Here is a 12,825-nt window from a genome sequence, read left to right as displayed (position 1 = left end):
CCTGTTTTATGAAGGAGTGCAAGATAAACAAATGCACAGTGAGACAAGAAGAAGGTTGCGATGCAGAAAGTGTTCGTGTCTATGGTAAGTTTCAATCCAACCACTTGGCCGACCACAAGAAGTATGTCAAGGTTCTGTGTTCACCTGATGAGCAATTCAGAAAGTGAATGTAGATAAGTGAGAGACCACACAGAGCCCCCACACCACAGAATCATTGGGGCAGCGCAAGTGCAAGGCATGTAACTCCATGTTTGCAACTGTGGAAGGAAAATCAAGTGGGGTACTGATTCAGAAAAAACTCTCGACTTGCTTTATGTCAGCTGCAGATCAGGTGCATGCATGCTTCCTGTTCACATGCAATAAGGAAACCTAGTGACAGGAACATGATTAAAACAAACAAACAAAAAACAACCCTTATTTGCCAAAAAAAGGGTTTGGCACACAGATAGACATTCAGAAGGTAAGGTAGACAAATCTGGCAAGGAGAACACAAGGGCTAGGTCAGGTAAACTAGCAGAGAATAAGAAGCAAACCACAGGGGGGAGGTGAGTATACTAAAACAGAACATGAAACAACACAAGATTTTTCACAAGATTCTCATGACCCATGCTTTGTCTTTGTCAGCTGTATGAATAACAACACATAGTCTTGATGCTCAACCAAAAGAGGTGTTTCAGCCAGAAATCTGTGTCTGTACTGCTCTTTTAAGAACAGCTGCTGGTGTTTGTGTGTAGGAGCATTATGATTAACTCAGCCATAACACAGAAGAACTTGCTTTATATAATACTGATAAAAGGAGCCCTCGATTGGGGTAGCTATTTCTCATTCATTGGCTCTCTTTTTCTTGTTCTCACTCAGCAATCTGTACACAACAGCTGTTGGAGTGTTTATGCAAACACAGCAGTAAATGATGCCTTCAGCTCAAAATACTTACAGTTTAATCACAAAACTCTTAAAACCTCATGAGACAATGGAAAGATTTTATTTTGAAATAACTTGACTTTATCAAGTTTTATTCAAAATTAACTTCCCGGCTCAACGCCATCAAGGGTTATAAACATGTGTTTGTAAGCAACGAATCGAGCCTATGGATGAGTGATGGTTCCCTTCATTAAGCGTCTCATACATGTGACTTTTGTCAATATAGCAGCAGGAACGTTTCCTATCGGGCAAAGGCGCTTCCGGTTACGGAGAGTCAGAGAGTGGCTTTGACAAAGGTCTGCTCGGGCTTCCGCATGAAGCTGAGGCGTGTCTCGGGTTTGACAGCTCACGCGGAGCCAGAAGCGAGCCTGAGGGATTCCTTCACCGGACGTTTCCAAAGCAAGGTCGACTTTTTGCGTAAAGGTATATATAATGCATTGTTTTCGTAATATATAATTTAAAACATTTATTGGCGTATAGTCTGTAGTAATGTGATGACGACATGCAGCGATGGCTACATATTTTTACAGCGTTACATCTGCCATCTTCGTAAAGCAACGTTTTACACAGACTCCATTTACAGTATTATTCCATAATCTCTGGCTACAAATAAGTTATGGTTACTTTTGGCATAATTCCACTGACCTCACACATGCCATAGTGTAATTGATTTAAAAAGCATAACTCAGCTTCTGAAAATCAAACTGAACCTGAATGCAGCAAATTTGGCTTCTATGAACAGATTGTTTTGTTAGAATAAACATACATGTCACAAAACATGTGCAGTGGTTGGTTTGTTGTGGCTTGTTTATACAACATAGTGTTTCATTTCCTTTCATTTTGTCTCACATGAGTGCTTGCTTTGGCAGTGTAACCTGTTGAACAGGCAAGATGATGAACTACTGCGGTCTGCTCACTGCCAATAAGGAACCAGGTAGGGAACTGTTAAACAATATCTAAATTGTAGGCTACATGATGTTTTACTCATGCAAAAGGGGATTTCCTAACTTTTCCTCATAATCACAAAATATCACAGAGGAGAGAATTGTTCAGTATGTTTATTTAACTAGACTAGCTTTTAGTATTTAAAAATACCAAAAGAATTATCTGTATTACTAAACTCTGGTGAGCCACATATATATATATTATATAGTTATTATTTTACTATACATATATATATATATATATATATTGTCACACAAAACAAAATCCACAGAAGTTCTCACACAGTTTATGTTCATTTTGTTCATTTTTGTTTCTCTGTCAGTTCCTCTGAAGAGTGTGGAGGTGGAGGTGGAGGTGAGAGACCATGTGGCTACAGTGGTCTCCACTCTGAACTATGAGAACAAGGAGGACAAACCACTGGAGGCTGTTTTTGTCTTCCCTCTGCCCGGAGATGCTGCTGTCTGTCATTTCAGCGCTACGATCGGACAGACGCAGATTGTAGCTGAGGTGAAGGAGAAACAGGAGGTGAGCTGGACAGTAAAGTCTTACTCAGTACAGCGGAGCTTAAAAACACAGTAAACACAGTGAAAGTCACTCTGTGTCATCTGCGCTCCAGGCTCGTGACGAGTATGACGACGCTTTGAGCTCCGGGCAGCAGGCCTTCCTATTGGAGGAGAGTGATCAGAGCCCAGACGTGTTCTCTATGAGTGTGGGCAGTCTGCGTCCAGGAGAGAGCGCCTCCATCAGGCTGGAGTACGTCACTGAGCTGGATGTGCAGGCTGATGACGGGCTCAGGTTTTGTCTGCCTGCGGTGCTCAACCCTCGCTACCAACCTCAGGGTAGGAACACCAGGCAACACTTTGACCAGGACGTTAAACCTCAGCTCAGTGCACACCACACCTGTTCATACAAAGGGTTTTATTGCCACAGGAACATCCTCATGTACAGCAGTATATTAAGACAGCAGTGCACCCAGATATCTAAAGGGTGAAATGATGAAGTGATGGCATTTTATATCCAAAAGATTAAAGGTGAACTTCACTGTTTACAGGTAGTGAAGGTCCCAGTGTCCAGGTGACCTCAGTTCCAGCCTCTCTGGTGCCCTACACTCTGGCTTTCTCCGCCCGAGTGTCCTCTCCTCGTCCAGTCTCTAAGGTGGAGTCCAGCTGTTCCCTGGACCCTCTCCAGTATCTCAACACGGAGCAAACCCAGGCCACGGTCAGTGTTGATGTATCTGCTGGGTGAGACTGTTCCTCAGTCCCGACAACATCACTTTATTTATATTTGAGTCAGTGTATTTTGTGATCTGCAGGTCAAGTTGGCTGCAGGACACAAATTTGACAGGGATGTTGAACTGCTGATTTATTACAAAGACGCCCACCAGCCCACTGCTGTGGTGGAGGCAGGACAGGCCTCTGCCAAGCCTGGTGAGTTAGTGAGTTAGCGACGCTGTTACTTTACAAATACAAAGTTTATGATCCTCCAACTGATGAGCTACACATGCTGTGATAAAAGTCAGATTTGAGGTCATACTTCTGTCTCCCCTGTGCCTTCAGGCACTCTGATGGGGGACCCAGTAGTGATGTTGAGCCTGTACCCAGAGTTCCCACAGGCTGTGATGTCTTCAGTGGCCTCATGTGGAGAGTTTGTGTTTTTACTGGATCGATCTGGAAGTATGGATTCACATATAAACAACAGCCGGAGCTGTCCGACTCGCATTAGCAGTGCCAGGGTATTCATTATGTCTTGTTTCTGTCATAAAATCATTCATAGTGTCCCTCACACAGTGAGCTTCACTGTCTTTGATTTCTTCCCTTAAGGATACTCTGCTGCTCCTGTTGAAAAGCTTACCAATGGGCTGCTTTTTCAATATCTACAGTTTTGGGTCCACCTATGAACACATCTTCCCGTAAGTCACTTTCTCTTGTCACTCAGTCCAACAGCATACTTGTTCCAGTCTTTGTTGTTTAAGGCCAAATATGCAACATTTATTGCCATTAGATCATCTTTATGTCGGATAAAAACAAATGCATTTGCTGTTTTCTCACTGCTGTTGGGGAAACAAGGGAGCAGCATATGATCACACACTGCTCAGAAGCACAGATCAAACTTTCATACAGACAGTAACAATCACATATGAATAAAGATCATATTTGTTTAGCTGTAACACTATAAAGTTTCTAAAGAGATGCAGAGAGGATGGGGAGGGATTCACATGCACATTCTCATTAACTAACATGCATGGGGAGTTGGACTGGCTATGAAAATATAGAGTTGCTACTTTATTAATGTTCAAAATCCTGTAAATTTAACCTTAAATGCTTATATGTGTATGTGTGTATTGTTAATCAGGTTGTGTATTTGTGTGATGACAGGAAGAGTGTTAAGTACAGCCAAAAGACCATGGAGGAGGCTCTGAAGAAAGTTGAAAAGATGGGTGCTAATCTAGGAGGAACAGAGATCCTGGAGCCTCTCAAAAATATTTACAGCAAACCCTGCATTCCAAATCAACCTCGACAAGTGATTCACACACCCATACACACACACACACATTAACTGTTAAACAGGCTGCACATAGACCTGTTGTTTGTAACAACACCATACCATTCAGTCGTCGCCAGTGGTGTCAAGTAATGGAGTACAAATACTTCGTTACCTTACTTAATAGAATTTTGGAGTATTTCTACTTTACTCCACAGTCGTGGATCAGCGGTTAGGGTGTCGGACCCGTAACCGGTGGATTGCTGGTTCGATCCCCCGTCCCGGTGTCCATGGCTGAGGTACCCTTGAGCAAGGTACCTAACCCCCACTGCTCCCTGGGCGCTGCACGCGGTCGCCCACTGCCCCGGGTTTGCTGTGTGTGTGTGCACGTCACTTGGGTGGGTTAAATGCAGAGAACAAATTTCGTTGGAGTGAGTTCCCTCCAATGACAAAATATGTCACTTTAATCTTTAATCTTTTAATCTTTATTTATTTTTCTGCCTACTTTTTACTGTTATTTGTTACATTTTCACGCAAATATCTGTACTTTCTACTAATTACATTTTGAAAACAGTCTCGTTACCTGTCTTTCCTTTTGTTTCGGCCTGTTTTGGAATTCTCCTCGTTTAAGAAAGCGCCCAAGCTGTAGCGCCATCCAGATAGACACAATTCGATTAGGAGTAATAATATATTCCATTCAGACATCCTATAGGGCTCGAACGGACTCAAAAGGGCACGTGATCTCACAATTCATTGTGCGCCGCGGTGGCCATTTTTATGGGCAAAAGTTTTTTGTTTACATCACTTCGCGTTAGATACGGTGCTGCGAGAGAGAGGGACTGAGACTGAACTACAATATTTATTATCACCATCAGGCATAGTTTTATTAACTTTCATGTGAGGAGATTTTCCTGTGACTGACATATCAAGAGTGACATATAAATTCTCGTCCTTAGCTATTTGTCTTTACTGATGGAGAGGTGGGCAATACCAAAGAAGTTATCAGTCTGGTGAAGAAGAATTCAGGTTCCCACAGGTGAATCCACAGAAACACAGCAAACACCTGCTCAGTTCTCAGAATATGTCCCATGTTCCCTTGCTGTGTGTGTTGACAGCAAAACTTCTGTATTGTAGGTGTTTCTCTTTTGGGATTGGGGAAGGGGCCAGCTCTGCTCTTATCAATGGGTTGGCCAAGGAAGGAGGAGGCCACGCTCAGTTCATCACAGGGGCTGACAGGATGCAACCAAAAGTACGTAAAACCACTCAAGTGAAACAGTGCAACAGCACACGTGTACTCAGGCAGAAATCTTAACAGTGAGCAAAAACCCAACGCCACAGCCACATTTTTGTTATCTCCTCTCTCGTCAGGTGATGCAGTCGCTGCGATTTGCTCTGCAGCCAGCTGTGGTGGACGTCTCTGTCACATGGGATTTACCAAAGAATGTCTCTGTCACTGTCCTCTCTCCACCAATCACAGCACTTTTCCAGGGACAAAGGTCACTGATTTATGCTCAGCTGACTGGACAGGTAGGAGCAGCGACAAGTTATAGTGAAATACCTCTCTGATCTGATTTGTTTTCATTATTTAGATATACAAAATAGATTTCATCTATTTTTTAACCCATCAGGCATGTGAATAGAGTAATAAACATGGTGTCCACACTGTAATCCTTTCTCAGAGTTCAGAGGCAGCAGAGGGCTGCGTGACGGTGAAGTACAACCTGGCAGGTCATCCCACTCAGAACCAGCTGCACTTCAGTCTCAAACCTGCAGAGGACACTGGGTAAACCAGTCACAGTTAAACAAAACACGTCATTATTTGATAACAGAATACTGCATTTATGCGTGGCATTAAAGGGAAAAGTCTGCAATCAGGTATAATAGAACGGAATATAACGGATGGTTTGTTATTAGCTGGCTGGCGTAGTGTTTCCAGTTTCAGAGTTGAGGAGCCAAAACCAAGCACCAACCAATCACCCAGCAGCTGGAGCGTTCACTGTTATGGTGCAGCACAGTGTATTGTGGTTGTCATCGGCTCTTCACCTTTTGAGTTAAAGGAAAATGCTACAGAGTATGAACATCATCTTTCTACCGCATAGACAGTCCATTTTTTTGGCCGAACAATTGTTCCAAGGGTCAAATTATACTTCTTTAGGCATCTGCTTAGTGGCTGACAGTCATTTTCAGTTCTGTAAAAAACACTTAACCATAAAACAGACTAGAACTTCAAATTATTTTTTTCAAAATTTAAAAGAATTTAAAAAGAAAATATAATCTGGAAACACATGAATTTTACAGATATCTACAGTTAAGACAATATAATAGAAAATAAATCCAGACAGATCCCTCTGAATGGTGCGATCAAACCATAACTAAAGTGACATAAGAATAATTTACATTATATCAAGCACTGAATCTACATGATAAACATTCACGTAAATATATGAAAAAGAAATGGGAGAAGGAACTTAATTTTGAAATTGCTGACAAAGATTGGCTTAACATGTGGGCAATACATCAAACTTCCACCAGTCCACTGACATGGTGGGAATTTGACTGGCAAAATGTAATGTTTGTTTATCACTGTGTTTGCGTTTCCGTGATGTCTGCAGGTTAACAGTTCACAGGCTGGCTGCTCGGACTCTGATTCGCTCCCTGGAGATGGAGGAGAGAGAGCACAGAAAAGAGCAAGATGGAGGAGTGAAAAAGAAGGTGGTAGAGCTCAGTGTCCAATCAGGAGTGAGCAGTGCCTTCACTGCCTTCATTGCTGTCAACAAAGGGGACGGCAAGGTGATTCAAGGACCTCTGGTGCGCAGGGATGTTCCAACACCAAGTGAGTGTTTTTCCAAGCACATAGGAAAAGCAAAAGACCCTCCTTCGAAGATGCTGTCACTGATCATGAATGATAGTGTTGATTTAACACTGAAGGTTAAATTTATGGGAATTTGAACATTAATATGGTAGCAAACTACTATTTGCTCTGTAAAGATATAGTGGAGTAATGGTGTCCTGGGCGCAGGATGAAGTCACACACCATCTGAGCTTCTTTGTTCTTTGCTTTCGTAACCAGTGGAACCAGATGATACCACAAAAAAGACAGGATCAGAAAAAGACAGGAATATTTGCAATATCAGTTTTACTTCAGAATTCAGATGTTTAGTTGATGCTTTTTGTGAGCTTATTCCCATGTAAACTCGCACGACCTCGCATTCCCCTTTTAAAATTTTAGGATTCCTGCCGATGGCCTGTAGTATGGGGATGGCTGCCCCGATGATGTATCATTCACAGTGTTGTGAGTAAAAAACTGAATATGAGTGTCTGTCTAAACTACCCTGAATTTATTGTGAATACTGACCTATCTGTGTGCCACTATGTTTCTGTCTTCAATGTATCTTTATTTTTCTAACACAATATATTTTAAATAGTACTTGTAATGACTTATGAGTCATTTTCATCATCATTTAAGAAACAAGTTGCTTTCTGATTGATATTTATCTTTACTCATTCTCATGTAATTTACTGACCTAACTTTCTTTTCTTTTTAATCTCAAAGTGCAAGTCAATACACAGGTAGAAAAAGCTTGCTTAACCAAGAAACGTAAGTATACAGGCTAAATGGAATATGTATGTATCTGTGTATTTCTATGCATATAATATTTGTATAAACACTGAATAGGCAACATAAACTACTACTGTATAAAGGATTTGTTTGATTATCCAGGGCAGCAAGTGAAGCACACTGAGCTGTGTGTGTGTCAGTGTGTGCATGTAGTTTGTGTGCCCCTAACACAGATTTAAAAAAGTCATTAAAATGTAGCTCATTATATCGAGACCTTTGTTTCAAGTTTTATTTTGAATGCACTTTAAAAAAGTGTGTTTTCCTCTACACGTGAGTGAGGTATGATGATAGATAAGGCAGAGCACTAAGTCACCCTTGTGTTGGCTGGTTGGAATTACCTCTCGATAATATACATCACAATGATTAGCTCATTTGCAACTATCTGCCGACATCCAATCATATTCATGCAGGTGATCAGGACGGACATCATAGGCTTATGTCTGCCAGTGTTATTCTGCTGACTGCACTCATGCCAACATGCGTTGCTGTTGCAAGTTGCAGCCCTCCTCATGTATTGTTTTGTGCTGTTGATTTAAGTAAGGTTTATGTTTATGGATGTTTATTATTATGTAGTGGAGGTATTTGGTCTCTTAGCATAATCCTTGTCGCTGTTCAGAGCTTTTTACTGGCAAATCCAACTGCATAAGCATTTGCTATGAAGGATCAGTTTCTTGACAAAGAGTCTCACATTAAACTTTTCCACAATTGTCCCTGTCCCATTGGGACCCATACCATTTCCTTTGGTGATATATTTGTCGTAAAAATGACCATGGCCACATGTTCACTCTGTTCTCTCAGCAGCGTCTACGGGCATATTTAACTTTTTCTCCGGTAGAAAAAAGATGGGTGCCCAGGGAAAATCAACTAAGAAGTCACTACAGACTCCATGTAGTGACTACACGCAGCTGATGTGTTCAGTGGCACCTGAATTTGAAGAGTTTCAGGGTAGGTAATACATTGTGGTTTAATTGATTTTCACTGAAATGTTTGATAGCTGTGCTTTGAGAGCTGCCACATCATCAGATCTGCCAACAGGACTGTTTTTCGTGGGTTTCAGCTGTCCTTGCAGATGGGCCAGCTAATTTAGCTGTTGTCACAATATCATTGCCGGACATCATAGGACAATCAAAATGTGATTGTCTGCCAAAAACAGACTGCATCGCCTGGTTAATATGTCTACAGCAGCTTTTATCAGGACAGTGCAGTTGAAATGTGTGTGAAAAATGTGAAACATTTATTTCAGTAGCTAAGGAACAAAGCTTATGATACTCAGCTTCTGTGCTGGATTTGATATGCATAATTTTTATTTTGTCATTGCATAGCACACGAGTGAGACAGTGTATCATAATGTATACAGCTGTTGTCAAAGTCGTCTTACAAGAAATTATTCTGACTGATTAGCTGCAGAGGTTATCAAAACAGACCCTGTCACCTCCTTCTGTTAATCAGGAGTGCAGACTCAGCTCAGTGGTGAATTTTGGAGCTGTGGTGCTGTACAGTATAGGAACTTCTATTTTTTGAAATGTGTTTAGAGTATATAGATTTATTATGTAACTATTATATTTTTAAAGATTAAAACTGAATCCATAAATTATATTTATTTTTGTCCTATTCTCTCTGTAGAGTCCTAGTTTCTATGTGGTGCAGTTGTGCATTGGGTGCAATACTGAATTTTTAGATGTTACATTTAAATTCTTGACTGTTGTTACCTTTTTTGAAATTTTATCTTTTTGTCTTCATGGATGCAGATGAAGAGCTTTGTGATTATGATCCCTTTCAAGTGATAAGTAATAATGAGTTCATTGAATATACATCTGTTGTCATCTATTGGATGAGCTGCAATGATTTTTGGTCTTCCTCAGGATGAATTGTAACACAGTAACTTTGGTGCTTTTTTGACTTTTCATTCAGTGATTTCATCAAGCCACACTTTCTATTGGTTTAAAAGGTTCAGAACTTAACATCTGCAAAACTAATAACATCAGCCCATCAGCCTCAGCTGGACATTTTATCTAAACTATTGCATTTGTGAATTATTTGCAAATGTTAGCAGAAATTAAAACTGACAAACATCTGCATGTTTAAGTTGTCACTGTGTGCATGTTAGCATGCTGATATTAGCATTTATCGTGAAGCAGCATGGTGAGTGTCATAAATGGATGGAGCTTCTTGGTCTGAAAAGTTGACACAGAAGTGCCTTAAGCCTCCATTTGTTCTAATGGACAACAAGGGGCGACTCACCTGGTGTAAAAAAAGTCAGATTGTCTGTAAACTTTTGAAAAAATGAGCCAACTTATCACTTGACTTACTTAATTACCTTAGTAAACTATTTCCTAATAACTTTATGGTCACAGTTGTTATTTTCAAGTCTTCTTCATTACAGCCTAATGTCCATTTTATAAATTATGGTTCCATTTATAATAAAATAGATGACAAATCAGAGCATGCTTTCAGCCATGTTTACCTTGTTCTTAGTCAGATCCACTCAAGATGGAGGCAATACACAATACGCATCCTCTCCAGAGTCTGGACCAAATATGGTGACTTCTGACTTAAGAAAACAAAACAAAAGAAAAACAAAATAAGATGTCATACTGCCAAACTTGGCGTTTCAATATGGTTGTCCACAAACCAATATGAAATGCATATCAGTATAATTCATAAGGACTGTTTTATCTTTGCACGTGCTTTGATTTTCTCTTCTGAAGCCTCCTTGCCCATAAGGTCACCCAGAGACCCTATGCTGCAGTTGGTCTCCCTTCAGAAGGCGTCTGGCTGCTGGGTGTTAGATCCAGATCTGGCCACTGCACTGGGAAAGACCAGCAAGGAGGTGGAGACCACAAAACCTTCAGCAGTGAGTGACTGTCAAAATAATAAATAATGAATAATGAATGAATTTAATTAATAATGGGGCTTAATATTAAAACAGATTTCATGACAAAACAGAGGAAATACTAAGACATACAGAACATCAAACCAAGCAAAACAAATAAAAGTTAAGATGAGTCAAACAAAAGATACATCACTGCAAGAAAAATGTCTGGAAATCAGGGACCAAAATATCCCCCAAGCAGCCACTGAACTGTCAGCAATGTTGTTGGTTTTATATAGCAGCCTCATGGCTGCAAAATGCATTTCAGTCTGATGTTTTTGTGAAAGTATTTTGGTGTCTAATTTTGTCGTTATGTTGTTTGGAAATGAGACCATTGAGCATTATTTTCTCTTTGTGCCATATCTTCTTTGTTCTCTCTGATTTCTTTGTTCTCGCTATGCAAGGTTTCACATATGTTTTTCTTTTTTCTTTTATTTGGTGAATTAGGTGACCCAGGAAGTGTGGGCCACCATTCTGGCTCTGATCTGGCTTCATGGTTTCAAGATGGATGCTCAGGAAGAGTGGGAGCTTCTGGCTCTGAAGGCTGTGTCATGGCTCCGTGCTCAGAATGGTAACAACCATAAGAAGAAGTGTTGATCTTAACATGGTGTGTTGGTTAAAATCTGCTGTTTACCCAAACTGATTCTCCTCTGCTGATGACTTGTTACGTGTTTTTCATTTCAGCACCATGTGTGAAGGAGTGTGTGGAAGCCGCAAATGCACTGTTGGGTTGCAACGTGCAGAAAGACGCCCTGGGACTCTGAGGTTTACATTAAAGGGGCTTTTCCACTGATCCAGTTTTACTCCTGCCTGTAACATTCACATTGCGTATTTCTATTCATTACCTGTACCTTTCCAACATTTTGTGCATTTGCATATTTGCACTTATTTTCCAGGATCATTCATGTTTCAAGACAAAGAATTTTTTTAATGTTGCTTGTTAGAAGTTGTTTATCTTTGAAAGAAGTTTAATCAGAAAGTATGATTTAATAGTACTAAAATATTTTAACATTTAAGTTTATTTCCAATGCTTGCCACAAGGCATTATATAAAAATACATTCAAAATGCTCCAGAGTTTATGGCCTGAAATAAATGCAAACGAACAAACATAAATGTATTTAGTGTCAAAGACTTAAAAGTTGGACCTTTGAGTGTTGTCCCCACATCACTGCTGTATTCATGTGAATGTACTGCATGATTTCTGCTGCCAGGTTGGTCATTTATTACAGTTTGTGTTGGAAGTTGGTGGCCTTTCTGGATGTGCTCATTTGTTTCTGTGGTAAAGCAGGGCAGTAAAATCGCTGAAGTTAAACTGAGGTCCCAACTTCCACACAAGTCTGCAACATATACAATTATTATATAAAATACTTATTGCTTGTTTTATTAAATTATCATGTGTTGGTTGTTTTTAATGTTATCGGAGGGCAGTAAATCTGTGTAAACAAATATGTGTAGCTTTTATCAAATTTCAAGGAGGCGGTTGGTCCTGATAACATACCTGTGGAGGTATGGAGATGGCAGGGAGAGATGGCAGTGGAGTTTTTAACTGGTTTGTTTAACAAGATCTTAGAGAGTGAGAGGATGCCTGAGGAATGGAAAAGGATTGTTCTGGTGCTGATTTTCAAGAACAAGGGAGATGTGTGGAAACTCCAGAGGTTTCAGGCCGATGAGCCAAACAATAAAGTTGTGGGAAAGAGTAGTGGAAGCTAGGCTAAGGGGAAAAGTTAGCATTTGTGAGCAGCAGTTAGAGAGGAGCTGTGGTATTGTATGAGGAAGTCTGAAGTGGCAGAAAAGTATGTTATAGCGGTGCAGGATATGTATGAAAGTAGTAAAACAGTGGTAAGGTTTGCTGTAGGCATGATAGAGGAGTTCACGGTGAAGATGGGTCTGCATAAAGAATCGGCTCTGAGCACCTTCTTGTTTGTTGTGGTGATGGACAGGTTGACAGATGAAGTCAGACAGGAATCTCCATGGACTGTGATGTTT

General features: G+C 40.5%; 1 protein-coding gene across 6 annotated transcripts; it reads left to right on the top strand.

Moving 5' to 3' along the window:
• Positions 1-1,165: 1,165 nt before the first annotated feature.
• Positions 1,166-12,227, top strand: LOC124059896 (von Willebrand factor A domain-containing protein 5A-like). 6 transcript variants are annotated; one of them, XM_046390304.1, is made up of 20 exons: positions 1,167-1,344; positions 1,791-1,855; positions 2,189-2,391; positions 2,483-2,705; positions 2,918-3,084; positions 3,179-3,293; positions 3,423-3,598; positions 3,687-3,775; positions 4,242-4,386; positions 5,304-5,383; positions 5,482-5,596; positions 5,716-5,874; positions 6,027-6,130; positions 6,960-7,180; positions 7,577-7,639; positions 7,901-7,945; positions 8,768-8,911; positions 10,672-10,820; positions 11,286-11,409; positions 11,523-12,227. In XM_046390304.1, the coding sequence occupies exons 2-20, from the start codon at positions 1,813-1,815 to the stop codon at positions 11,600-11,602; spliced, it is 2,445 nt and encodes an 814-aa protein (XP_046246260.1). In that variant the 5' UTR covers positions 1,167-1,344; positions 1,791-1,812; the 3' UTR covers positions 11,603-12,227. The 6 variants fall into 6 exon arrangements, with proteins under 6 accessions (XP_046246262.1, XP_046246260.1, XP_046246256.1 ...); XM_046390300.1 differs by having other exon boundaries at positions 8,765-8,911; XM_046390302.1 differs by having other exon boundaries at positions 1,776-1,855; positions 8,765-8,911.
• Positions 12,228-12,825: the final 598 nt, after the last annotated feature.

This window comes from Scatophagus argus, chromosome 5 (assembly GCF_020382885.2).
Source record: "Scatophagus argus isolate fScaArg1 chromosome 5, fScaArg1.pri, whole genome shotgun sequence".
Taxonomy (NCBI): Eukaryota; Metazoa; Chordata; class Actinopteri; family Scatophagidae; genus Scatophagus; species Scatophagus argus.
This window is presented reverse-complemented; position numbering and strand designations above follow the sequence as displayed.